General features: G+C 38.0%; 1 protein-coding gene across 1 annotated transcript in view; it reads right to left on the minus strand.

Annotated features, from left to right (window-relative positions):
- Positions 1-27,424, minus strand: part of FAP (fibroblast activation protein alpha) — a 73,568-nt gene that overhangs the window by 12,728 nt on the left and 33,416 nt on the right. The window contains exons 13-21 of the mRNA XM_077154014.1: positions 24,923-24,967; positions 18,575-18,679; positions 18,406-18,476; positions 16,072-16,125; positions 14,301-14,425; positions 10,091-10,138; positions 5,479-5,577; positions 4,942-5,011; positions 4,016-4,210 (exon numbers count right to left, since the gene is read on the minus strand). Coding sequence (XP_077010129.1) covers positions 4,016-4,210; positions 4,942-5,011; positions 5,479-5,577; positions 10,091-10,138; positions 14,301-14,425; positions 16,072-16,125; positions 18,406-18,476; positions 18,575-18,679; positions 24,923-24,967 — 812 coding nt within the window. The remainder of the gene's footprint in view (positions 1-4,015; positions 4,211-4,941; positions 5,012-5,478; positions 5,578-10,090; positions 10,139-14,300; positions 14,426-16,071; positions 16,126-18,405; positions 18,477-18,574; positions 18,680-24,922; positions 24,968-27,424) is intronic.

Genomic DNA, 27,424 nt, shown 5'->3' on the forward strand with positions numbered 1-27,424 from the left:
AATGCTTGAAGACAGTTCTGCCATAAAATCTATCATGATTTTTATGATTTCCTAGAAGCTAGCAATAATACTGCCTTGTATCTGGGTAAAAAAGCAAATAACCAGTGATACATGGTAACAGGAAATTCTTAACAGCTCCCTTCCTAGGTTTATTCTGAAAGGATGACATTTACAGGAAGTGGTGATAGTGCAATAGTTAACATGGAAACGAAACATTAACACTTAATGTGGCAATACCAGGTTGAAGGTTACCTAGATAATCTGAGCACTTCAAGACCAATGAGTCTATAAAATTCACCTCCAAATTCTGAATTGCTTCTGGGAGGGTTATCAGAAATATTGCCAGTATTGTAGTTAAATCCACAAAACATTAGTAATGATTGAAATGGATTCTTTTCTAATCTTGGAGGCTGGGTAAACTTTAAAACTTTTCTCTCATAAAAATGGCTTGAGGCTATGGTCAATTTGGAATGCTATTGATGAATTATTATCCTATTTTAGAAATGTTCTAAATCTATAACATTATTTATAAGGGTATGATATGATATTTACTCACATAATTCTTCCCCACCACCGACCTTCCAGTCATATAAAATTTCAAAATTGTGGGACTGTCAAAAATGCCTATGATACCCCCAAATGAGCAGTAGAAAAATCTTATGAGTCCCACACATGTATAGTTCACAGAGAAGCATGAAGAAAGTAGGTTCCAGTTTCATTTATGCTTCTGATGTCACAAGCATCTCCTCTGATACATTCTCTTTGGATAGAAAAAAGTTGTTGTAACCAAGAAGTTAGGATTTAAGGGATGATTATGATTACTAAATCATTATATAAACATTCCTTTTTTTTTCTTTTCGGTATATTAGAGTAGAGAGAAAAATACATGAAATCTCTGAACTATAACTCATCTGCCCTGATATCAAATAATATTTGTAAAAGCCCTCATCTTGTGCCTTTGTGATTGTAAGAGCTATTACTCGGCTTTATGTTGTCCTTTTCTCAAAGTAACTTGAAAGGGTAAAGGCCCCAACGCTAATGAAAAAAATTTAAGTTAGCTGTTAACTGATTGCAGCCCCAGTTTTACTCCTTTTACATTAATAAATCATTTTTGCTTACTCTTTGCTATTGAAATGATAATTCTGCCTCCCTTTCTGCTTAGATTTGCTATTTGAAATCATAATGACTCCATCTCCCCTTGTTAGAATCCATAAAAATTTTGAACCTCCTAAACTTGGAGAGACAGCTTTTTGGGCCACTAGGCCATCTGTTCTCCTATTTCATGTCTAGTAATAAACTCTTTCTCTCTTTGAAACCCTAATGTCTCAGGAATTGGTCATTAGAGCCATCAGGCAGAGAATTCACTGCCTTTGTCCAGTATCATTGTGAGGTTTCTTTTCTCCTGCTTGGCTTTGAATCTATTTATTTTGGCCCTGGGTAGTATCTAATGTCATTTCTGAATAAACATACATATGATTTTCTTGTGGTAGGTAGACTATCTAGATAGATTGCATTTTATAAGAGATTTAAGGGGACAGATTTCATTCTTTGGGGGAAAATTGGAGGGCTACAATAGAGGGATTACAATCCCAATTCCAGGTTAGGCATTTGGTGTCTGATTCCTAACACGCTTCTTTGGGAGACATGTAGTTGACACGTTCCCAGGATTATCCTTATAAATCTATCCTTTTGCTCAAAGCAATAGATTCCCAGGCTTCTCTTTTACTTTCACAGAGTAATGGTGTCAAGCAAAGCCAAGGCAAACCCCAATTTCCATCCCTACTGCTGTCTTTGTGCTTCACAAAGGCTCACACAGCCATCTTGTATTTGCTGTGATCTGTTTATGAAGAGCTCCACCCAATAGAAATGCTGTCCCCTCAGAAGGCATGTAGCTTATCTATTTTTACCAGACTGTGAATGCGCTGAAAGCATAGATTGTAAATTGAACAATTTATACAGAGTGCATTGCAATAGCATATATTAGTATTTGATCTATGGTTGAATGGCTGAGTAAATGAGTGAACATTTGCCTGTCCTGTAGCAGGAAGACTTTCCTCAGATTCAATCCTAAAAATGGCTCAAAAAAGTAGAGGTATCCAATTCCCACCTCTTGTCCATCTTCAATTCCAAATGCCAAACAAATCGGTGTTATTGTGAGATTTGGTAGAATTTGTAGCTTAGTGAACAATAAGCTGAACATCAGAAATAGTGATTTTCATTAAGGCCCGTATCCTGAGTTTAGGTGTAAAATTTCATTCCGTTCAAGGAACACATTAAGAAGCTACCTATTCTGTTTCTTGAGGTATTATTCTTAAATTGGCTGCATTTGTGGTGCTAAATAAGTGCAAGAAAATATAATGACTTAATTTTGCGGCGGTGGTGGGTTATGATAATTTTTTTTTCTTTTTGTTTTACCAATGCCAAAAAAAAAAAAATCACTTTTTAGTTCCACCAACTTTGGAAAAGATCTAACTGAATTATATGTGATGTATAATTTTCATCTCTGTGTTTTCATGAAGTCCTGGGATTGCATGTCCTTGGTGCTTGCTGCATGCAATAAATACAAATATATGTGAACCATGTGTTAAAACATCCCTTAAAGACCTAAGTCTTTATGTCTTTAATGACGTACTGTTGTGCCACTAAGTATCATTAAAGCATTCTGCAGGCGTTCTGTGATAAACTGATCTCTCAATGGCATTTTTCTTTCAGCAACCTCTTCTAGAGTTCTCTGTCAGACAGAAACCTCTTTCAAAAATGGTACAGTGGAAGGGTCAAAAATCTGGATCAATAAGAAAGATGGAGCCCCCCCAGAAGTTAAGAGTGGATGATAGATTCAGAGTGTAGTGCTATTTAATAATCTGCTTATTAGTTTGTCAGATTTTACTCAGTCTTTGTTTTAATTTAATATTCATTGTGTAAGTGTATGTGTAGGACTCCAGAGAATGGAAGATAAATTTGCAAAGAGTTATTTTTTTTTCTATTTAAAGAAATAAATATTTTTTGTTCTTCTGCTTTGATAAAAGACAAAAATACATAAAAGAGTTACTCAGGTCTGGCTTCAACTCTTAAATACAATCTGTGTTGGGAATGTTGCACTGAACTCAATAACTATTAATGATATTAAGGCGACAAGAGAAGTATACTAATGAGTTTTCTAAATTGTTCTTCCCTGCTTGATTTTTGGCTATTTGTGTGTGTGTGTGTGTGTGTATCCGTGGCTGAGAATACAACCAGCCTATGGTATTTTCTTCGTTTATAAGCTATTATTCTCTAATTTCACCTACTTTCATTATAATAATACAAACCAAACAACTACAGAGAATTATCCCGAAGGAACTTGAGCCATGATTCCAAAGAAGTAACAATTTGGATGACTACATTCTTTTTGTTTCAGGAAAAGTTGAGCAAGCCAATAATTGTGGTTAAGAGTATAGCTGGAAAGAAAGAACTTAGAATATGAAAATGTCTTTCCTCTAAATGTTTTAGTAATTTAATTTCTAGTACATAAAATGAATATTTTTTGTCAAATTAAAATAGGCAAACATCTTCATGCTAACGGTGCCAAACTTGACAGCTTATATAACCACAAATGAGTGCCTAATGCCTAAAATATGTGGTGCTGAGGAAATTTTGAGCCATTTCTAAACTTATGAGGCAGAATCTACAGTGCTTGATCAAATCCCGATGTTTTGATTTACTGCAGATCATCTCTAGATTGCTATACAAATTGTTATGTCCTTTTCTGCCACTTAACCATCGTCATAAATCCAAGGGATGTGAGATTGGCTGACACATCCAAAGAGGTGTTTTTCATTTATCACGATGAAGCATGTTTTTATACTTTTATTGGCTCTCTTCCATGAATGGGCAAAAATATCCCTTTAATATTATTGATAGTCTTAGATCCAATTAGGAAAATAGAAAGAATTAAGTCGTTAAGAATGGAGAAACCCAAAAGTGATCTATGACAGTTATTGCATGACCATCACGATTTCCACGGGAAGGTGCTCACCTGACAGCTGCAATCTGGTCATCAACTTCATAAGTGCCCAGCTTTCGATACACTGCATAGAGGAGCTTGTCACCTTGGAAAGCTGTTCCTCGGCCATCCACCAAGGCAATGACCACCCCTTCCTTACTTGCAAGATAGGATATCCAACTAACAGCAAATATCGGCCTTACACTCTGACTGCAGGGCCCACCATACCTAAGGAAACAAAAAATAAAATCTTTCATATCTTTTTTTAATAACACTGAGCTTCCTATCATGCACATGCATCACCTCTAGTGATTCCCAGTACAAATGTGAGATGAAATTTAAATAACAATGACATTAGAACTGGCTCAAAATCAAGAGAGGACCAGGCTTTTCCCACAGGTTTGCTACAAGGAAGTTGTTTTGGGACACAGCCTCTCCTATTCCCCAAAACGGATACATCTAGGGTTGGCATTTCAAGGAATATGTGTGGGTTTTTCGTCATTTCTGCCACCTGCCACTTGCTAAAAGCAGACATAAGATATACTAAAAAAATGCATGGTGTTTTAAGCAAATTGTGTATAGGTCAGCACTGATTCCACTAAATGTATTCCATTCCTTTATTTCATTTCTAACTCAATTACATAAGATGTTAAGATGATTTACAATATTTCTTGGCTGCAATGTCTCTATCTCAAAGGTATTCTGACACATTCGGCAATTTGCCATAGAAAGGATATTTAACACAGCAAATGCAAGCAAGTCCATCTAAAAATCTCAAAACTTCCTCAATCTATTTTAAATAGCCATATTTTATTTACTCTGATTAGTTGAGGAATACATAAAAACAGCACCAATATGAACTGTTACCAAGGAGAATGGTTCATTCTATCTCATAAATGTGTATTTCATCCAACATATTTTCAGTAAATAGTTTTTACACCAAAGAAAATATTACATACACTTGAATTAGCAGGGGATACTTCTTTGATCTGTCAAACTGAGGAGGAAGAATCATCTTGTACCATAAAGCTTTGAAAAAAAAGGAGAAAAATCTTCATTACAAGTACTCATGGCATTGTTATTTTTCTTTAATAATAATATACATCATAAAATTGATTCATATCCAGTAAATTATGATGAACCAAGAATATGTTTAAATTCATTTTTATTACATATTTTATGTCTAATTGTGAATGACTATGAATCTTGAGTTAGTGTTTGCTCTAGAGACACACATTCTAAAATTAAAATTAGATAAGATCTGTTTTTAATATGCCATTGTTCAAATGGAGCCATGGAAAAGTGTAAAATCAATCTTATTTTCAAATACTTTAAGATGTTTCGTGAAACTCAACATTGTTAGAATAAGATTACTTTAATTAAAATTCTGTTATGTACTGCAGAGTTTGGACTGCAACATGTACTCTATAATTTTTTCATAAAGCAGGAAAAGTATGCAGATTCATATCTCTAAATTAATTTTTTAGAAATCTTACTAATTTCATCCACTTCAAGCTTCTTAATTTCTTCTTTAGGCAACTGGATATTTTTCAAAGAATTTTCCAATTCCTTGTTTTCTTCCAGGATGTCAATTTCTAAAAAAAAAATATAAAATGTTAATTTTTAATGACTGTGTTTTCATAACAACTTTCTTTCTTAAAATTCCTTTGGCTTTAATATGGACGAAATTGAAACTGTGTAAGGACTGTTTAACAAGTCTTGTATTGATGGACATTCTTTTCAGCCAGCCTTTAAAGCAGGTACCAGCCCATGAAGAACAACACATTTCAATCATTGTCTCCTAAACTGATCCCTATAGCATTAAATCAGATTTTGAGTGCAACTGCAGAAGCAACAATTCGTATGCAACCACATTTCCCCATCTCCGACTGAAACTTGTGATTTGACTGAATAGGTGGCATCTCCTCCTTCGTATACTAAAACATCTAGTAGAATTAAAAGCTGGATTGCTGAACCCACAAATTTAAAATAATTCATCTTGTAATTAATTACAAAGTTTGTTTTTAAATTTCTAGTTTCTGAAGTCAAATATCATTTATTTTTACTTTTTAACCTCTTCCTGTTCTTCTTGATTAATGCAGAACATTTATTTTATAAATGAATTATTGTAGATCCTAGTCTTTGAAATTCTATCTCGGAAGGTAACTTTATATCTTAGAAAAAATGCATAAATACACCATGCTCTCATACTTAAAAAATCTTCTAAAAAAGTGCCACTTATACTTCAACTCAGTTATGTTTAACACTGTAATCTTTGAAACTGAACAAATCCATTGATCTTCAGAATGATGTAGTTTGGTGGTATACGTAAAAGGGGTTCTAGCAATAAAGACTTTTCTATAAATTTTATTTTGAGCTCAGACTGGTATGAGGTGTCTTGTACAGAAGTTAATCTTTCATATAATATTGGAGTTGATAGCATTTTTTTTAAAGAGCATCTGGATGCCTTCTGAGATATGGTGATGGCTACAAAAGCCATCGCGTGGACTTCTTGCTCTTGTGCCTTTTTAAAAAGTGGTTCCTGAGCACAGGGAACCAGAGGAGCACTTGGAATGACACTAAGTTTGCCAAACCGCTTCCCTTGTAACTCTCAGTTTTCATATACTTATGGCATTTTTCTTCAACGTGTTATATTTAATCTTAGTACAAGTATAGATGTTTTGGAAATGAGTTGTACAAGATACATAGTAAATTTCACTTTAACTTTGCATCCCATCCATCAGGAAGGGGGTACCTGTGGGATCTTAGTGGTAAATCCAAAGAAATAAAATGAATATACAATTCTGATTACATTACAGCCAGCTTTTCATTCTTCTTTGTGGATTCTGTATGTGGAGCTCACATAGTTAAGGGAAATCAATCCTGGGTGGAGCTAAGCAAGCATACGGAATGGCTTCTCTCCCTTTCTCTCTTTCTCCCTCTCTCTTCTTCTCTCCCTCCCCCTTTTCTTTCTTATTTTACCACAAGTATTGAAAGTTGGAGACAATATGCAAGTGTTGCTAGGTTGCTATGTCTTTGACCTCTTCATTCTGTTCCTAGCTGTTGAACTTTCCTGATTCATGACTTACTGAAATGACAAATTTAATTCTAAAGTTTACCCAGTGCTTCTACAGTCCAGGGGTGCATTTTTATGGATAGTAAATGGGCAATTTTCCCATTCCTTATAGGAGAAATGGAATTCCATAGGGCTTTGGGAGTGAGGGGTGGCCACGGAGTTTCTCTATTAGCTTTACATTAAGAACCTGTCACCTGGTAAGGGCTGCTACATTTCAGACAGCACCTTTTTCTTTCTTTCATGCATCATTGTATAATCAATACCCAGCACACTCAATACCTAATACCCGACATGCAGTATGTACTCTATATGCATTTATAGAATGTTCAATAGGATGACATCAAGTGTGAGAATGAGGGGTTTTACGTGTGATCTTCGTTTAAATATGATTTATTGTTCATTAATTAAATTTATGTGAAGAATCTGTGGAAAAGTCAATTCCAATGCAAGAGATCGGGACTTCTTCCCTCCCAGCTTCTCAGGAACTGCCCTCCTACTCTGTTTTCAATCCCTTTTGGTTCCTAATTTCTTCCATCAGCATTCAACCATGTTCAAATGGTTGTCATCTCTCAAAAATAAAACTAAATCTCCATCAATTCCTTCCAGCTATCATTCTACTGCTCCCCTCCTCACCACAGTCAGGCTTACTGAAAACCCTGTCTTGTTTATTGACCTTGCGTGCATACCTGCACTTCATTTTACGTGACTTCCACCTCCACCACTCCCCTGAAACGGCTCTGGTCAAGTGAGTGTGAATCTCCCTCTTCTAAATCCAAAGAGCAGTGTTTGACCCCCCCCGAGCACTTCCTCCTCCTTGAGAACCTCTCCTCCCCTGCCTGCCATGACACCACGCTCTCAAGTTTGTCTTCCTCCTTCTACTCCCTCTCCATCTCCTTTGCCAGCTCACCTTTCCCTTTCCATCACTTCGGTGGTGAGTTTCCACACCGTTTTATTCTAGGCTCGCCTTCCACTATCCCTGTCTGCCCTCAGTTATCCCACTCTGTGGATCTTACCCACTTCCAGGGCCTAATCAACAAGTCATAAACTGATCATCTGGTGATCACCTTCAGTCCAAACCGATCCTCTGCCATTCACTTCCAGAACTATGTAACCAAAGGACAACTCCATTTGCGTATACTACCAGTCCCGCAAACTCTACAACCGAAACAGAATTCATCTCCCCTATCCTGCTCCCCATGATGAGTCCCCTTTTTAAGCAAAAAAGCATCAATATTCATCCAAGCAACTTCTATCCCTCCCTCACATTCATAGGTCTTAGGATTGATGTAGCCATCATTAGGAAGCATTTTCTGTCCTCAAAATCCCATATGAGGAGCCCTTTTGTGACTTCATGCCCTCTGTATTTCCCCTTTCACAGTACTCGCCACACTGTACCGTAACTGCCCATTCACACATTTTGCTTCCTCACTGGTCTGTACTCTCCTCAAGGACAGGTGTGGTGTCTGACTTGGGATCTGTTTGGACAGATCTAGTGCCTGCATGGTGTCTGGCTTAATGTGGTAGATACTCAGTGACTACTTGTTGAATGTAGATTACTGTAATCTTCAAAGGCAGTGGAAAACGGGTGAGAAAACTACCAATAAATAGAAGACACTGCATCTCCTCTAAAACAGCAGCTCCCAAAAATGCCCAGAGCATTCTACAAAAAGTTCAGGTTCCTTGGTCCAATCCAAGATTGATTGAACTTGATATCCAAGGGTGGGTATGAAAATCTGTGTTTATAATAAGCATATTAGTGAATTTCATCATAAGACAAGTTTGGGGAATTCTGTCCTAAAAGAATTTGCTTTCTACTTGGTGAGCTGGATGAAATTCACGTATACATAAATGGTAGTGAAAGGAACACACTGTGCCTGTTTTGTAAGTATTAGATGAAGTATCTGGCAGGAAAATGACAAGGATATTAAGAAAGCAGAAATTCATGTTATGGGAAAAGGGAAGCTCACCTTTATTTTGCAGTCATGATGAAATGGATATTATACATCTATGGTGATTTGCATTAAGACAAAAGCTTACAAACTAGAAAGCAATATTGCTTTCAAACTTCTCTAATTGAAACTTGAATAAGCCCAACTGAGAAATGCAGTCTGTTTTTTTTTTAAAGTGTTTCATTATTAGATGAATGGTTAAAACAATAATAACGTCAGGATGCGCCTAAATTCACAGTGCCATTTATAACACTGAAGGTCCTGTCCAGAACTCTTGAATTGACTCTGTATTTCCTTATTATCTTATTTTCACCTAGACTTGAGCCATTGGGCTGGCAGCCAAACTAATCTCAAAGCAGCATCCTGACTTGCCACCAAAACTGTCTAAGGGCAACTGCAGGCAGGAGCGCTGAAGGAAGTACTACCTGCTTGTCGTTCATTGTCTCTAGTCCCCAGTAACTCCTGTCCTATGATGTTATTTAATACTAAATCAAAATGTAATGGAGAACCAGCAGGAGAAGTACCAGACCAATTATACACTTGCATCACTCTGTTGAGAGCAAAAACGGTCATCTTTGAGCTGTGAACTGTTGTGAACCAATATCACAAAGACAGGATGAAGGAGGGCTGGCTTGATGGCAGTTGAAAATGGAAAGAGCCCCCAAATTTCGGGGCTTTCATATGTGGCAACAGTGTGATGTAGCTGTTAAAACAAAAAAAGCTAGTGTGATAGTCACCCTCTGCTCTGAACCGGAGAAGTTATATCTGGAATTTGTCTCCAGTTTGGGATGTTACAAAAAAACAGGAGTTTTTATCTGGGAGGGAGGTTGTCCGGAATGCCCTGCTTTCTTCCAATTCGAAGCTTCTGCTCTTTTTCCAAGGCCAACTGGAAAGGTAGGATTCATCCCTTCCATATAACTCATCTGGATTATGCCAGGTTCAGACTACAGATAAATAAATAAATTCACTTTGTCAGTGTGGGAAACTGTCCTGCTTCCTATAGAACAGTGGATGTACTCTAGCGTAGTAGCTCAGCGCAATCAGGATTTCTTTAGAGAAAGTAGCATGCAAGAGAGCGAGTACCTTGATCAGTGTGGCCATCGTGAAGGGTGGAAATGGGGAGGCCTGGGCCTGTGTGGAGGATTAAAACAAAAACAAGCTTATTTTAAAAACAACCGACATATTTTTCAATAAGAACTGCTGGGTTGTATCTGTGATTAGTATCAGGTATCAGGTTTAAGTACTTCTCTTAATTCTGTACACACATTTTTCCCTTTTAAGGGAGACGTAAACATCACATTTTAAGTAACATCATAGAGACATAAACATCACCTTTGAAGTTACATCTCAACTCCACACAGAGTCAGAGTCCAATCAGAGAACAGACAGGAGAGGGCACGTTGCCTGTGCCCTTCTCCAAAGTGACCCATGTATCTCAGATCTAATTATACTGATGATTCCCAGAAATGGCCATAGCAAACAGCCTTCTGGGAAGATGTCATGCTGTATTGAGGCAGATTTAGTTGTGACTTTATCATAAAGAACCTTCACCAGTACCCAGGATGTATTTTTAATCTGCCCTCTGGCTTCTATATTCAGTTACTTCTGGTGGGTAAAATCCAGCATGGTTTTTAATGCAATGAATACATACAGAAGAAAAAATTATTTCGAATGTGTTTTCTGTGCAAATATGCTGCAGCAGGTCCCAGTCTTGGGACATAGACCCAAACGGAATTTTCTGTGCCAGAAGTTTATCAGCAAGTGCTACTCAGATGAACCCCTGTGGGGGTGGGGGAGGTGGGATGGGGCACAGGGAGCAGGGGGACTGCGGTGGCCACCGCAGAGTCTTAGCCAACCCCACGGGCAGCTGTGGAGCTAGGATGGCCAGCAGAGGTGCCTCCCTAGTCATAGGATGTGGCCTGAGAAAAGCAGTCTCCAGGCAGGAGGGCAGCTACTGGTGAGCTGGCAGCCACCAGCACTCTGTTGTGGGAAAAGGACTGATTCATCCTGAAGGGGGGAGATCTGAGGGGCACACCAGCGTCCACTATGTGTTTCAACATGGAATTCAGGTTCTCTGTGCACAAACGGGACATTTTAACAAGACTTATAAATATAAGTACTGATTATCTATAACTTACTTGAACTATAGAATAAAATAATACCTGTAAATACACTATTAAAGGATACATTTGTTCAGATAACCAATGGTTAGGAGCAGCAAACATGGCATTGGGGGTAGATATTCACTGGTCCCTTCTCAGTGTTTCCTTCTGGGTAGAGGGAGTGTCCTCAGAGTGGCAAACTGGGGCCCACTAAAGCACCGGAGGGATGACCTTTTCATGGTGAGTTCCGGGAGAAGACGCATGAGGAGCTCACTCCTTTTCCCACCTTCCTCCAAGCATCTTTCTGCCTGTAGAGAACATGCCTTTGATCTATCCCTCAGAGCTGTAGGTGAGACAGTGCCAGCTTCACAAGGGACCTCTGGGGCTGTCCAGTCGTGCCCATGTTTGTGCCATTCTGGGATGCAATATTAGGAAGCCACACACCTTAGCCATGTTTCTCAAACAGACTTTACCAGTAATAAAGCTAGCATTTGGTCTTCATCTCCCTGACTCCTCAGTCTAACTTAATTGGTTCCTAATCTGGGGATGAGGAAAAGGGATATTATTGATTAGGCGCTCTCAAAAATAATTCTTTGTTGTGTGGAGCTCTGGAGCCTTTTTATGGCTTTTAATTGAGGAGATTTTTATTTTGGTCTCGTTTTCTTCAAAGTTATTAAATGGGACAAGCACACATTGGGCCAGAATGTAAGGAAAGGAGACATGGGTGGAAGTTTCTAGGCTTAGTCAATCAGCATCCACTCTGTAAAATTTATGGGTGTGCAGTTCTGATAATGACAAATGGCATATTTTTCCCCCCAAACTATGAGACAAACTAATGACTGGCTGCTCTTGGCACTAGCAGCCTGAGGGTATGGTCCTAGCAGAGAAGCATAATTACCTGGAATTCGTTCTTTGGGTATGGCTTTTGTTTCATCAGCATCACCAATATGATTTTATCTGCTTTAATTCTATAATCTGGGATTTACTCACCAGCCCTCTGGAGAGTTTGAGGTTACATAATGAAGCTTTACTCTTAGTCCTACAGGGAAGATTTCAAGGTTTTTCCTATGATGGTGCAGTGACTCATTTTACTGGAGCTTCAAAAACACCAGATGATGTGGTGCTTCCCACACAGGATATTTTTTGCTAAATGGGAAATTACCATACTGCCGAGGAAGAGTGAGTGGTGGAAAAGTCAAGCGATTCAAGTTCTAGAAAGGAAAGGACTCTTCCATCAACTTTTGAGGAGAGCTTAGTCTTAGATTCTTTATCTAAGCTCAAGTAGATATTAGGAGCACAAAGTGATATAAAATGTGGTATAATGCTTTTAAAAGGTGTTAAAATGTACTAATACAGAATGCATGCAAATATAAATGTTGCATGTATGTCAGTGTAGGGTCACTGATATCTTTATCAACATAAAATGAGTTTTGGTAGACTTTTTAAAGGACAGCAATGCTTTCATATGCCCTAGTATCTTTGCTTACTCAGCAAACACTGAATTCCTACTGTGTACTAACCATTCTTCTTGGTCTTGTGAATACAAAGATTGAAATGTAAAAAAGGAGAAAGAGAGGTAAACAAATAACTCAGTATGATTAGTTCAGTGATATAAGGTGCCTACCATATAAGCTTTCAGTACACATTGAATAATACATAGCTTGGGTTAAACAATGTTGCACAAATTTTGAAGAGGGACATTTACCTTTAAATGCTATCATTACAATCAGCACGTATGGACACGAACAACAACCTTTTAACATTTCAAAGATGCCACTGAATAAACATTTTTGCAAAAAGTGTATCAAACTGGCATCTTGAGCCAGGAGCTTCTGGGTCAAAATCCTTCATTCATTTCCAAGTAGTCAGATCAGTTGTGGATGAGGTTCAAGAGCCAAGTGACCAGATTTAGGCAAATGGCTTGTAACAGTGGCCTTTGTTCCGGGAGGTGAAAGGAGACTTGGGGGCCTCTGCAACTGAGCAGACTCCTTCACCAGTCTGATTCCATTTTTTCCCTAACCCCTCTCTCAGACAACAGAGTTGACATCAGAAAAAGGAGAGCGGCATGCATTTTATAACTCTCCACTTCTCAAGTCTCCACTAATCCCAGGCAACTTGGGTATTGACTTGGGGCAAAAGGCAGAGAATGGAGAATTAGAGATTTCCCAGTCATCTTTCCAAATCCCCACAGTGACTGCTAAGACCCCAACATAGCTCATCAACCTACTTATCTTCCAACCTCATCTCTTTTATTGCTTGCCAAACGTTCAAGATAGAGATTAAAATATCATGGATAAAATAAAATTATTTATCCATCAACACATATTTGTTCTGTTAACAAAACGTTCAAGATAGAGATTAAAATATTATGCATAAAATAAAATTATCTATCCATCAACATATATTTGCTCTGTTGACATAATTAAACTATGAGAGAAAACAGTTTAAAAATTATTTGTATAGAAATTATTCACTGCATGAACGCATGGCCTAACTAGAAGATGTTTTGAATGTTTTATTACCTATGATTTTGTTTTATTTTAATGAATACTTTAATTTTAATGAAATAAAATAAGTAATTTTAATGAATTACTTCTATGTCTCTCAATTTCAGAAAATGCATACTCCGTGACAAAGGCTTATTTTCCATCCCCATTGAAACTACTGTTCAAAGAATCACTGATTTCCAAGGGACTCCAGGTTTCAAGGCCACGGTTCTTTCTCCTGGCTGTGTGAGTTTGGCATTTCTCCAGGCAAATGGGGTAGAAGTCCAGCAGCCATTTTATCAGAGAATGCTTCTTTCTAAGATATTATTCTAATTCAGCGGCTGTTTCTGAACTTGTCAGTTAATGTTTGCATGTTTCATCCTGGTGCCATGGAACATGCTGGCTAAGAGTGTAGACTTTAGAATCAACAGACCTGTGCTTGCTTCCTGGCCCTTTTCCTTGCCAGCAGCTTGGCTCTCGCACAAGTTACTAAACCCTCAGTTTCCTCAACTGCAAAAAGGGAATGGTAATACCTCCCTACCTTCCTTCCATTATTTTCCGTGAGGATTAGATGAGATAATGTAGACAAACATCCTTGCAAATAACAAGTGCTCAGTACACTGCAGCTAAGAATCGGAGGGGGGTGACAAGGAGGAGAGTGTGACGGAGGGGATGTTGGTGTCCGCGTTAAGGTATGTTACCTACCGTAGCAGACGAGTGCGTAGTACTTGGCGTAATCGCTGAAACTTGCTGTGTAATATTGGCACCTTTCTTTCCTTAGATGGCACGTAATGCACTTTTTGCTTGGAGGATAGCTTCCAATGCTAATTCTACAGGGAAATGAAAATAAAACTGAAATTTTGAGATTGTATTTATCAAAATGTACTACTCCATGTAAAATGACTAATTTACATATTGACATGAAACCCACTCTATTTTTCTGTTGCCAATATCATTTAAAGTAAAGGGGAATCACAGTATTTCAACATAGCCTGATTTTTTATCTGGCTTTGTACGTGTAGGCACAGATCTCAAGGGAGAAGCCCTTTGTGGTTCTACTGGGGTAGGAGAAATACCTATCACTTGGATTGGGTGAGGGGGTCACTTCCCATAACTATAAATCCCATGGCAAAATCCGCAAGGAATATCTGACAAGACCACCAAGAAAGAGTTCCTTTTCTTAAACACCTGGAAAGGGAAATCAGTAGTGATCAAATTGGAAATTAGACACCATGGTTCTAACTCCTCCTGGCTGGGTGTTTGGGCTCATGGAAGCTCCTCCTGGGAATGCTCCCTCCTTACATTCTTACTCAAGCCAATCTGAATGCAACACATTGATTCCACACTCTCCTAGGCAGAGCCCTCCGCCTGATTCCTGAACTGAGTGATTGGCTTTAATGTACCAATCCCGAGCCTGACCCCAAACCCTCAGAATCAGAACCCATTTGAGGGAGCCTAGGTGGTATTATGCTGGGGCAGGGCAAGGTTGGAACACTGCAGTGACTGGCTAGTTTTCCTTGTGACCACCTCTGCCTTCCTTCAGTGGCTGCCTCCCAACCTTGCCTCAAACATGGGTGGCCACAAGCATCACTGGCCCCAAAGAGGGATTCTCCCCAAAGGATAAGGAGCCATGATCCAGGAGGGACCAGAGGAAGGTGGCACAGAGAAAATTTCTTATTTCCTCTCTTATGGTTAGTATTCCGGGTTTTCAATCCAACAATTCATGTTAATATATATTTTTTTTATTCATGTTAATATTTTGGTGTGACCTTGGAAACATTTGGGAGGCAGTTGCTAGCAGGGAGTCAGAGGTCAGCATGCCCAGGTAAAAGTCCAGGCACCAGTATCACCTGTGTCATAGAGTTATTTGTGGGGATTAACTGAGATTACATATGTAAAGTAGATAAAAGGGTCCTTGGCATATAGTCATCTAGCAGCACATTGCAGCTGTTGTTTTATTTGCACATCCAGAAGCAGGTATGGAGGGTCCATTCCAACCACTAAGGGGTTCACGTGCTAGCCTGAATTTGAACATTAATATATGATTGAAGGTTAATTACTTACAATCATAATAGGCCTATGCCTAGCAAAAGAAATGATATTTTATGTTATTATGTACAATGCCTGAAAAATAATAGGTGCTTAATAAACATGGGCTAAATGAATGAAGATACTCAATTGGCTTTACATTTGGTTGAAGTGTTTAGCACCATGTTTTTATCAATTTATATAGAATTTCTTGTGTTTTTTTCTTTCCCTTTGAAAACAAACATTTTGAGCAGGCCAACATTTTTTGGATGTATATGTTTTTTACTGTTGTGGTACATGACATCTTCTGGACATTTTATCTCAATTCATCGATGATTTTTGTTACACTTAAGGTTTTAAAAAATAGTCTACATCCCCTGAGAACTCTGACATATTTTCACTCAAATGTCAATATATAAAAATTCCAGAATGAATTTACGTACACTACCTGTAGATATTTCTTCTTCCAGGGTAGCCTTCAAATTCATTACTAGAATAAAACCTGAAGATTTATACAGAAAGTATTAAATAAGTATTGATGATGATAGGACTATTAGTGTTAGATCTAATAATAGTAAAGAATATAGTCTAACATGTATCCAATTAAACCATTTATTACCTGGAATTTATGTACACAATTATCAGAGCTCATAACATTGAATTCTGGGTGATCTCCAAATCACCAGAGAAAGTTTAAATTATCTTGGATACTGTTTCTTACGTTAGGTTTATTATATTATAATATCTTATGATTCATTAACTGATGAACCACATAAAGTAGACTAAAATATTTGAATAATATTGCACCTTTCCTTTTCCATAATGAATAACAACTTAGAGTTCTGTGTATCACATCATTTACTTTTGTTTGTGACTCTGAACACATTTTTAGTTTATTTTACAGGAATCCTGACAATAGACATATTTGCTATAAATCAGCAAAACACATCCACACTTGAATGTCACACAAAGGATGTATTAATTCATCCAGATGAAAAACAAGTCACAAGAGAAAATAACTTGTTACTTAAGTATCCAGATTCCAGTTCTAACCAGTCTTAATCCACAGATGAAATGGGAAATTCAATTTAAAGATAATATTTTCACTCCTCTGTGTGTTCATCTGATTATCACAAAGAAACTGCCCCTTTTTATTTTTTTCAAAAGGCGAAGAATATGTTGTGAAAGTTTGAAGTAACCAAGATTTGTTCACCAATTTGCAATTTTCAAGACTTCAACAAGGTCCAAGTACTGCTTTTCTGCAGGTCATAAAAACCTTATTATTCCCAATAAAAGGAAAAGATAATAGAATACAACTCATTGATAACCCATTGCTAATATTAAATTTATCTTATAAATTATCATCCTTCTATGGTCTTTATGATCTTCACGTGACTTTGATCATCACTTTCACTTTCTTTCCCACATCATCTCAAATTCCGTGGCTGAAACTACTCAGCACCCTTCCCAAACAGCTCTCTGCTGCTCCTGCATCATCTGTCAAAGTTTCCACAGTGCTCTTCATCTCGAAGGCTTGCAGCAAGTCATGTTCCCTCTTTCCTTTCCCTTTTCCCTCACTGACAGTAATTCACCAGTCCTAGTGAGACTTTGCATTGTCTTTACCATCTCGCTCTTCCTCTCTTTCATTTAACAACTATTTTTTGAACTCCTGCTCCATGCCAGATCCTGTATTAAGTGCTAAGGACGCAAAGAAAACAAGGAGCGGAGTTTTGCCCTTAAGGAGTCAACATTCGGTTGTTAGAATTCTAGTTCAGGCCTCTGCTGCCTCAGCCTAGCTCATGCCCATCGTTGTGTCTTCCAGCCCCCAGCTTACCTCTACCTTCTGAACAGACTGTGCCTGAAACCAATCGCCCACTTGTTGCCATTCTGTCATTCTCTCTACTCAAGAGACTTTTTGGCTGCTCAGTGTTAAGTCCAAGCACCTTCACTCATCATCCAAAGAATTCCATGGATTGGCAATAGGTTTCTGACAGATTTCTGGTTAGCTATCCTGGGCTTATGATTCTCCTCTCCTCTCCTAGTGGTCTAGCTTTTGGCGGGCAGATTATTTGTGCTGAGAGAATGTCCTGAATTTAGACTTTATTAGAGATGAAGGAAAGGAACTGTGCATTCTCGATTAGAGAAGTTTTATTATAAATGGTTGTTTTAAAGTGGGTTGTTTAGACCGTATGCAGATGGACGGAAAAGGTCAGAGCAAGAAGGAAGCCGGGTGGTGCTGAGGTTAGCAATAAAAACCTTGGTGTTCGTCTGTTTCTGGTGTGAATCCTAGTTCCGCCACTAACAGCGTGGACTTGGCCAAGTTAATTAAATCTTTTGAGTAATCTTTTTCCCATCTGTAAACCTGGGATAATCATTTATACATCACATTATCTGGCGTACAGATATTGCTGTTACAGATAATATACTTATAGTGAACAGCTACAAAAGAATTTCCATCTCTGTGTCCAGCCCTCCATGCACTTTTAGTTTGCACATTGCTCCAAGAGCTGAAGAGTAGAGCTTGCCTTCAGAACCAGTTGTTATTTAAAATGTCTTATGCATTGTATATAATTATCTACCAAATATCAAAAGAGAAACAACCATCTACCAAATATTTTTTCCAAAAGGAACATGCCATCTCAATGAAATCACAGTTGTCTGAAAGAAACCATAAAGTAACAAACAGAAAATACTATTAACGAAAATAGGTGATGCCATATCATGTGTATACATCCATCAATTAAAAACCTGAATGGTGCATCGTGCCTCATGCAGTACTTACACTGAATCCTGTGTTACTCTGAATATATGTATGGCCTCCCACTTGCCACTTGTAATTTGAATAGCATTTTCCTATAAAAAGACAAACATTATGTTGTGTGAAGCTCAGCGTTATTTGAGCAACCTCAAGTGAATGATCTTTGAGGAGCTAAATCTTGGAAGGAACCTACCATAGTGTCTTTGATATGGTGAATATGTTTGTAGCCATCCTTGTCACTAAATATTTTGTAGTATGAAGTGGCATCGTAGCTGAAAACTGGTGTTGAAACAAAGAACTGGAAGGAATTAACAGAGGTTACGTTCAAAAGACAAACTGAACTGGAACTACAGATTTCTTAAAGCAATTTTGAGTTATGTTTAGAGGAATCAGAATGCCTTGCCTCTCCCAACTTCACTCATATCTGAAATTCCATTGGATAGTTGGCATTTCTAGTGATTCTACCAGAATTTACACATTCCAACTACTGCATGATTGATACTATGTATCCTTGAATTTTTAATATTTAATTTGACTGAATTTCTATGTTCTGAGACTATGTAGTTTGAAACAAGAATTAAAAGAATCACAAATGAATGTTGATATTTAGTCAACTCAAACTTCAAAATTTTAATATTTGACCTATGTGTGACTCTCATTAAGGCTTAGATTCCTTTTAATTCTTGATTTGTCTAATACCAAGCACCTAATGCCAATGATTCGGTGAAGACATTTTAAAGATTAAAATATACCTGCTAGCCACAGTTTTTAGTGGGAAGAAAGGGTCCTGGATGCTGAGAGAAAAATATTCTCCCACATGGTGGTCTGAAGCTGTATATATCCCAGAAAAACATGTTTCTAAATCTAATCCATTCCTATAGGTGTAAATCCATTGTAAGTAGGACCTATAGGTGTAAAAGTGTGGCCCACCTCATGCAGGGTGGGTCTTAAACCTATTACTGGAGTTCCTCATAAGCAGAATGAAATTCAGATAGAGTGAAAGGCCACGGAGAGCAGCCAGAAGCCTAAATTCAATGGAAGCCAGGAAAGAACAGAAAGGCCAGGAGAGGCCACTATTCGCATTGCCACGTGACAGAGGAACCAGCAGCCAACCCCAGAATGCCTAGGTCTCCACGGAGAAAGCATCGCTTTGATGATATTTTAATTTGGACTTTTTCCCAGACTCAAAGCATGAGCAAGTAAATACCCATTGTTTAACACAACCCATTTCAAGGCATTTGCTTGAGCAGCCAAGGAAACTAAAACAGCCCATGATAAGAGGAAGGTTTACTCCTTGAGCTCAGGGAGCAGAGCAGACCCCACTGCACTTGTTTGACCTCTTCCAGTCTTTCTTGCTAAGCACTTCCTGGAAAAAAAAAACCTAGTAACCTGAAGTATCTCTGGTATTCAGTTCTAATGTGCTGGAACAAAGCAAGACATACTTCAACATCTTTATGGTATGAAAACTGAATTCTTGCAAAAATCCTCACACTAAATTCTAGACAGTGGTTTCTTATGCTTCTCCCATTTAAAAATGAATTGATTAGCCTGATGTTTGCTGGCTTTTTATCCCCAAGTCATCAGGTGGTGAAAAGATAAAGTGGTGAAAGAGCTATGTGAGGCAGCTAGTGCAGAGTCAATAATCCAAAACAAAGCTCTCTCTGTTTGATGCCCTTCCGCATCATAGTGAACCAAGACCTTCAGCTCTTTTAGAACTGTGCCAAGCAATTCGAAACAACCAATAAACTACCATTATCTTTTAGCTGCAAAGAACTTGGTGGCTGACACCTAGTTTGGAATCATCTTTGAACAGGAAGAAAGCAAGGCAGGTCACTGTGGGCCTCTATCATGATGGTCCTACTTGTAATATGATGCTTGATGCTGTTTTTTGATAACAATGATGATTATGCCTCTTAAAATTGTTTGACTGCATGACATTAAGATGCAACTGATTTGATGTAGTATCTGTGGATTAGCAATGTGCCCTCAAAATTCATATCCACCTAGAACCTCAGTAGGTGACTTTATTTGGAAATAGGGTTTTGTGCAGATGTAATCAAGATAAGGATGGAGATGGGATCATACTAGATTAGGGTGACCCCTAAATCTAATGACTGGAATCTTAACAAGAAGAGAAGAGGACATACAGTGACATGGAGAAGAGGGTCCTATTAAGATGAGGGGAGAGATAGGAATGATACAGCTACAGGCAGAAAATGCCAAGGATGGCTGAGAGTCATAAGAATCTAGGAAGAGGCCAGGAAGGATTATCCACCAGAGACTTCAGAGAGAGCATGGCTTGCTGACACCTTGATTTCAGACTTCTAGCCTCCAGTACTATGAGAGACTAAATTGTGTTAAGCCACCAAGCTTGTGGTAATTATTTATGGCAGCTCCAAGTCTTGTCATATTGGCATGAAATACAGAAACCTTTAGCAAAATGAAAGGTGGGATAAGAAACTGCTGTCTCTTCATACAATTCTTTCATTGGTTTCACTAATAAGAGCAGACAATGAGGGATTTTGTATATTGAGACTAATGCCTCTAAGTAAAATTGAGAGTCAAGAGGCTGGGAATAGGAAACTCAGATTTACGATTTTGTAGATGGAATTTCACTAAAATAGGTTTTTGATGAAACCATCCTTTTATTTCAGGTGGAGGTTTTGCTCCTGGTCAAGTGATGACTAACACACTTCTTAGCAACCTCTTTACAGTGTCTCCTTACTCCTCAGCGTGAAAAACAAAAACTGGTTCTTAGTTGTCTTAATCACTAAAATGGAGCCTGAGTCACACAATATTTTAAGCGACCACAATTTAAAAAAAAAAATTCTCCTTACGCTGGCAGTTATTTTTAAAAGGTTTTGTTTCTACATTAAAACTTAAAATTTCATCTTCACAGAAAATTAAAAAAAAAAAGAGCAGAGTGTTATGTTTTCAGCTATGTGAATCGGGCAAACAGGAAGAATAGTTCTGCTAAGCAAAGACTGTTATCTTCTCCCCGTTCACTGCACACATCTAAGAAAGGGGCTTTCGATGAGCAGGTAACTTGGGTGAGGTAAAGAGAGTGTGAAATATTTCCGCACCCACTTTGCCAAAACCAAGGCCCATAATGCATTCTGCATTAACTGCTTCTTCAAAGCGAGTCACACCTGGACCCTAGATAAACAAACACAACCTGGCTGCTCTTAGTTTTAACAAGGCCTCTTCACAGGTCCCTTTAGCATGCTTAGATTTTCTGATAAGTTGCTCATCTTTATGTGAAATGCAAAGCATTTAAAATATTTTGCTTGCTAGGTAAATATTATTTTCTACCATATATTATCTTGCCATAGTTGGTAAGTGATCTGAGGTCCTATTTCAGGCTGAGTCCATATCCAGCAAAAGCACAGACTCGCAAATATTAAGCAGAAAATTCTTTTTTCTGAACCGAGGGATTTTGTCAACAGGCTAAAGGAAGTATAGTCTTCTGCTTAATTATTTTAAAATAATTCAAGGGTGATTTTGAAGTCTAAGCATTGTACTTTGAGTGCTTGTTCTTCTCCAAATTTAAGGGATTAAATACAAGGTTCTTGGACTAAACTCCCTTTATCAGCTGTGTTCTACAAGGCAACAAAGCAATTTAAGTAAATTTTTCGTTGTTATATTTCGGATAAAATACCAAAGAAGTTTGGTTGTTTCCCCCCAGTTAAGACATTGAATGTTTCTGCCGTAGAGGAAGTAAGTGATAGTTGAAGCTCTTAAAACGTGCTCCCAGGCAGTGCAATGATGGCTCAGTGGCAGAATTCTTGCTTGCTGTGTTGGAGACCCAGGTTTGATTCCCATGCCTGCCCATGCAAAACAAACAAAACAAAAACCTGTCCCTAGTTCTGTGTCTGCAACTTTTAAGTAACTGTGTCAGTTACTTTTAAGCAAGTCCTTTAATCTCCTTTTTCTAATTCACAGGTGGTCTCTGAAAGTCTTTTTCAGTTTAACCTCTTTGTTAAATCCTAAAGGAACCACTTGTCTAAACTGCTTAATAAATGTATACTTATATAACTAGCATAGTGTGGTAGTTAGATTAAGTTGTCAACTTGGCTAGGTGAACGTACCTAGTTCTGTTGCTGTGGGCATGAGCCAATGGTTGTTGGAACCCAGAGGCCTGGAGAGAAGGCCAGCAGAGACCATCCTGTGCCTTCCCACGTAAGAAAGAACCTCAGTGGAAAGTTAGCTGCCTTTCCTCTGAAGAACTAACAAAATAAATCCCCTTTTATTAAAAGCCAATACGTCTCTGGTGTGTTGCATTCGGCAGCTAGCAAACTAGAACACATAGGATGCTTTATCTATGGACCTTATAAATATTACTTGAACAAATGTCTAAATGCATAAGTGTTTCTAGGGTAATTTCATTAAGTTACTGGTTTGAATATAGGCCTGATATTTTCAAGTCATTTCAGAACTTCTAATACCTAATGAATGACCTCTTCAAAGCTGTTTTCATGGGGGGGCTGTGAACTTATTCTTAAAAGCTATCATGGCTCAGGACTTTTGACAATTCCTCTACTGGAATTTAGAAGGTTTGCTAAGTATTGGCTAAGTCTCTTAAGAGACTTAAGGCTGAGATTAGTGCTTAAGGAAAATAATTTGTTCCCAATAGAGTTCTAAAACTATAGACATTAAAATTATCTGGCACAAAATCACATATCACAGATAAATAACTCACTTAATTGCGAGAGTTAGTTCACCATGACTTTTGGATTTAATATAGGGACCTCATCTTCTCTCAAAGTACACATATTTGCTTCCACTGAGTATATTTAAAAGAATATTCTGCAGTCTTAGAGGGCAATTAAGTAATTCATCTGTTCATGCATTCAGGTAGCTAATATTTGCTGAGAATGCAAAGTTGGTACTATATAGACTTTAATAATTAACGATACCATTATTGACCTCAAGATACTTATAAATAGGAGATTTCCAAAGATACATTCCAAAATATGTCAGTGTTTGGAACACTGGCGGCATTTTCAGAATAAATGTCAATGGATCCCCAAGGTAATCTTTTTGAGAGGGTTGTTTCTATCATTGGTGATATATTTGTAAAACTACATCATTCATATTGCTTTATAGTAACATATAGCATCATGAAGAATATAACTAAAGGAAAATTTTAAACATTCTTCCTTCCTTTAGTTCTCCATTGGAAAATCTTTGCAATAGAAGGGGACTAGCATTTTAACTTTCCCCCTTTCTCAGGTTTTCAAGTGCTAATCTAGGAAACATATTTCTGGAATGTGAGCCTCTAATCGATAAAGAATCGAAACAGTGCAGATAATACTGTTCTTTTGCTGAATACTGCTAATTTTCCTTTGCTATGTAATATGGTGGCAAAGAGAGAAATGAAATAGGACTTGCCCTTATTTTTTTTCTGAATTACGCACCTGGTCTTGTTACCTTGTTACTTCAGAGGTATCTGCATTTATTGCATATAATATATAAAGAAATCAGATTATAACTACTTTCTTTTTACTAAATAAAACTGAAATCTCTAAAATTGAAGACAGAGTGCACATATGATAGCATTTAGGCTGAAATCACTACAACCAGAAAAATGTGCAGCAAAGCATTTATAACATCTCAACATTTTTACTGTACAATTTACCTTCTCCTTAGCCATTTTAAGTTTGAATCTCTACAACATCCATCATCTTGCAATTGACTTCAGAATTCTGTATCATCCCTGTGTTATGGGTTATTGTGCTAATCCCGGTCCTAAGAGTTTGCTTACTCTTTGCGTATGTACAAATCTCAGAGAAATAGCCTTCCCCGCCTGCACCCCCAACCCACTGCTAGCTGAATTCAATCATATGTTTGTGATAAGCGGCAGCACCCACACAACATTTGCTTATTCTCTGTCCTCTTTTCATTCTTCATAAAAGATATATGATAGTCAATATTCTCTAAAACATGTTTTTCTACTAACAAGTCCTCACAAATCACTGAATAAATCTGTCTAAAAACTCCAGATAAAGTGATCACAAATATTAAAAAAAAATGTTTTTCTACTGGATATCAATTTACTTAAAATTGTTTTTTAAATAGTTTATATATATATATGTATTTTAGTTTTTAATTCAGTTTGTAGAAAATGTAGGGAGAGGTAGAATGACTTTAAATTACTAAGAATGCTTAATTCATTTTTCCTGGATTCAATTGCCTATAATTAAGGTCTTTTTAAATGTGTCAGGAATTGTGTTCCTTTATGAAAAATGGCTTTTATTGTATTTGTTCAAGAAGTAATATTAGTTATGGATATCAGGGAGTCAGTGAAAATATTAAGGTTAGGATATGAGAAATATGATATGTTCTCAATTGAATTTTAAAAACATAGACATTGAAATTGTCTAGCAAAAAATCACTTAAGGGATCACTACCTTCATGTTTTTTACCTGCATTTTCTATGAGAACAAGTAGTGCCATTTTAGATACATTTCAAATGATCCCTTGGTAGCTTATAATTTGTCAAGTTTCATTAAAATATAAGGAAAAGATTGAAAAATCATACTCCACCAGCCCATCCAGTTCTGCTTTCTTCTACATGCTCCTGAGTCTGAAAGACAAAAGATCACATCAAGATTAGTATTAGAAAGACTTGTACTTTTCCTAAATATTATCTGGACAATTTGGTCAGAATGTACTTTTGTTAGTCAGCTCACTTCAAATTTCAATTTTAGGATGACTACATTTAAAACCTTATACAACTTCACTATTGCATATACACGGGTAATGTAAATGCTGGATCTTATTATAGGTATTTAATGATTCTGGTTAAAACTTTCATGAGGAATCATTTGGAGTTATCACAGAGTCTATCAAAGTTCAGTCCTACCCAATCACTTGATATGGTTGGTGTATGTAAATAGGAATTTCACAGTGGAGTTTAGGTTACATTTTTTCTTTTTACTGTCTAATGTAGAAGCTAGAAAATTTACTGGATCAAACAAAAGGCAACTTCAGCTAGAAAATTTAAAATTTGCACTGAATGTTTTTTTAGTGCATATTTCAGCTAAATAAAAGTGATCATTATTGAATAATTTCTAAGCCTTGAAGGATGAGTAGGCTTCTCTGGATGATCAATTAGAGAAAGAGTATTCCAGGTGGAATGAATAGCATAGAGACAGGGAAGCTTAGAAAACCTTAGGTGGTTCAGTAGGGCCTAATGAATGTTCCATCCTCACCACCACCGCCTTGATTTGAGTTTTCACCGTGGGGAAAAAAGCTTCTGTTGGGGGAAGAGTTAGAAGATGAAGGAGGATGCATAGGTATCAGCAAGATCTCGGAGAGACTTTGATGCAATGCTGAGAAGTGTGGCCTTCTGTAGATAAATCGTTTGAAGGATATCAAATTCATAATTTGGAAAATATAATTGTGTACATGATACTGAGAATGGACTAAGGTGGAAGGAGGCAGAGACACCAATCGAAAGGCTCTCATGTGGTTTGAAAGAAGAACGATTAAAAACTCAAATCAAGGTGGTGGTGGTGAGGATGGAACAGAACTAGTGCTGGAAGAGGTAGTTAAAGGTCAAATATTCAGAAGTAAACTTCACAGTCATTGGCAAGTGGTAGCAGAAACCTCTGGTGTAGAAAATAGCCACCCAAAGAGACGCACAGCCCGGCAGCCTCCACGGGCCCTGTCAGCAGCCTGCTAACCTCCAGGTAGCCGGCTGCTCATGCACGTATGGGCACCCCCTAACAAGAGGAACAGAGGGGAGCTGTCACAGCTGGGCCTAGTCACCAAGCCATGGAATTGTGAGCAAATAGATGGTGCTTGTTTTGGGGTGATCGGTTATGCAGCAAAAAGTGAACTGATAAAAGAGCCTGTATCTGCCTCAGGTCCTCGGTGCTTGGGTTAGAGCATGATGGTATTAGGGATAATTATACACTCATATTTATACATGACCTTGGTCAAGCATTTTATTCTTTCTAAATCACAGCTCCCTCACCTTTTATGGGTTTACTGGTAAAGATCAGACAAGAGGTTCAAGATGATGGCATGAGATGCTTCAGGGCTCTGTCCCCCAACAGAAGCTTTGAATAACCAGCAAGAAGTATCAAAGGCATCCTTTTAAAAAAGCTCAAGAAAATAGTTAAAGGACTAATGTAATAGGCTGAGTGCTGAATCAAGTAAAAGGCTACTTAAAAGTGGTAGAATCTCATGGTGCCTGGTCCCTCCCTGACCCCTCACCAGCTTGGCATGGAGCCAACCCACACTCCTAATGCAGATCCCTGGCCCTGGTCCTGCAGAGAGCAGAGAAATCCTCATGCATGTAACGGGAACAAGAATGTCTGGCCCAGTCTGTTGGGTAGTGGCCTGAGGGACTCACTATCCCAGAACTTGCCCTGTATATAGAAAACAGCTCAAGGAATGTTCTCACAGAAACTTGTAGGAAAGCAGTTAAGTCATGCAGCCTGGGGCAAAGGATTGCTAGCAGTAGGACATACAGAGAAGCACCTGGGACTGTGAGGAGACTTGTTTACTAGGAAAGAGGGGACATCAGAAACTGTGTAAATGGAAGAATTTCCAGGGCTGCATGTGCAAGCCCAAGACAAGATGCAGGCAGAGAAAAGATGAGGGAGGTGCCTAAGCTATGGCTGGACCTATTCTCTTGACTCATGTGGATAAAGCCTGAAGGAAAGCATCGACACAGGTCAATCTGCAAAAACTGGGAAAAGTGTTTGTTTTTTTTTCTCTTCTTCCATTCTCTCTCTCCCTCTTTCTCTCTTTCTAGCTCTCTCTCCCTCTGTCTCTCTTTATCTGTTAGATCCTGGTAATCAAAGAAAGCTCTGTCATAATACTAGCTGGATACAAGCTGAAGGAACAGATCCCTAGAGTCTCAATTCCAGTGATCACATTAAAATACCAATATATACAGGTTTCAACAAAAAAGTTCCAAAACATGCAAAGATCCAGGAAGTGATAGCCAGGCAAAGGAGAAATTTAATGTATCAGAAACCATCAATGAAGAGAACCAGACCTGGGACATACCAGACAAAGGCACACACAA

Source organism: Tamandua tetradactyla, chromosome 3 (genome assembly GCF_023851605.1).
Source record: "Tamandua tetradactyla isolate mTamTet1 chromosome 3, mTamTet1.pri, whole genome shotgun sequence".
NCBI lineage: Eukaryota > Metazoa > Chordata > Mammalia > Pilosa > Myrmecophagidae > Tamandua > Tamandua tetradactyla.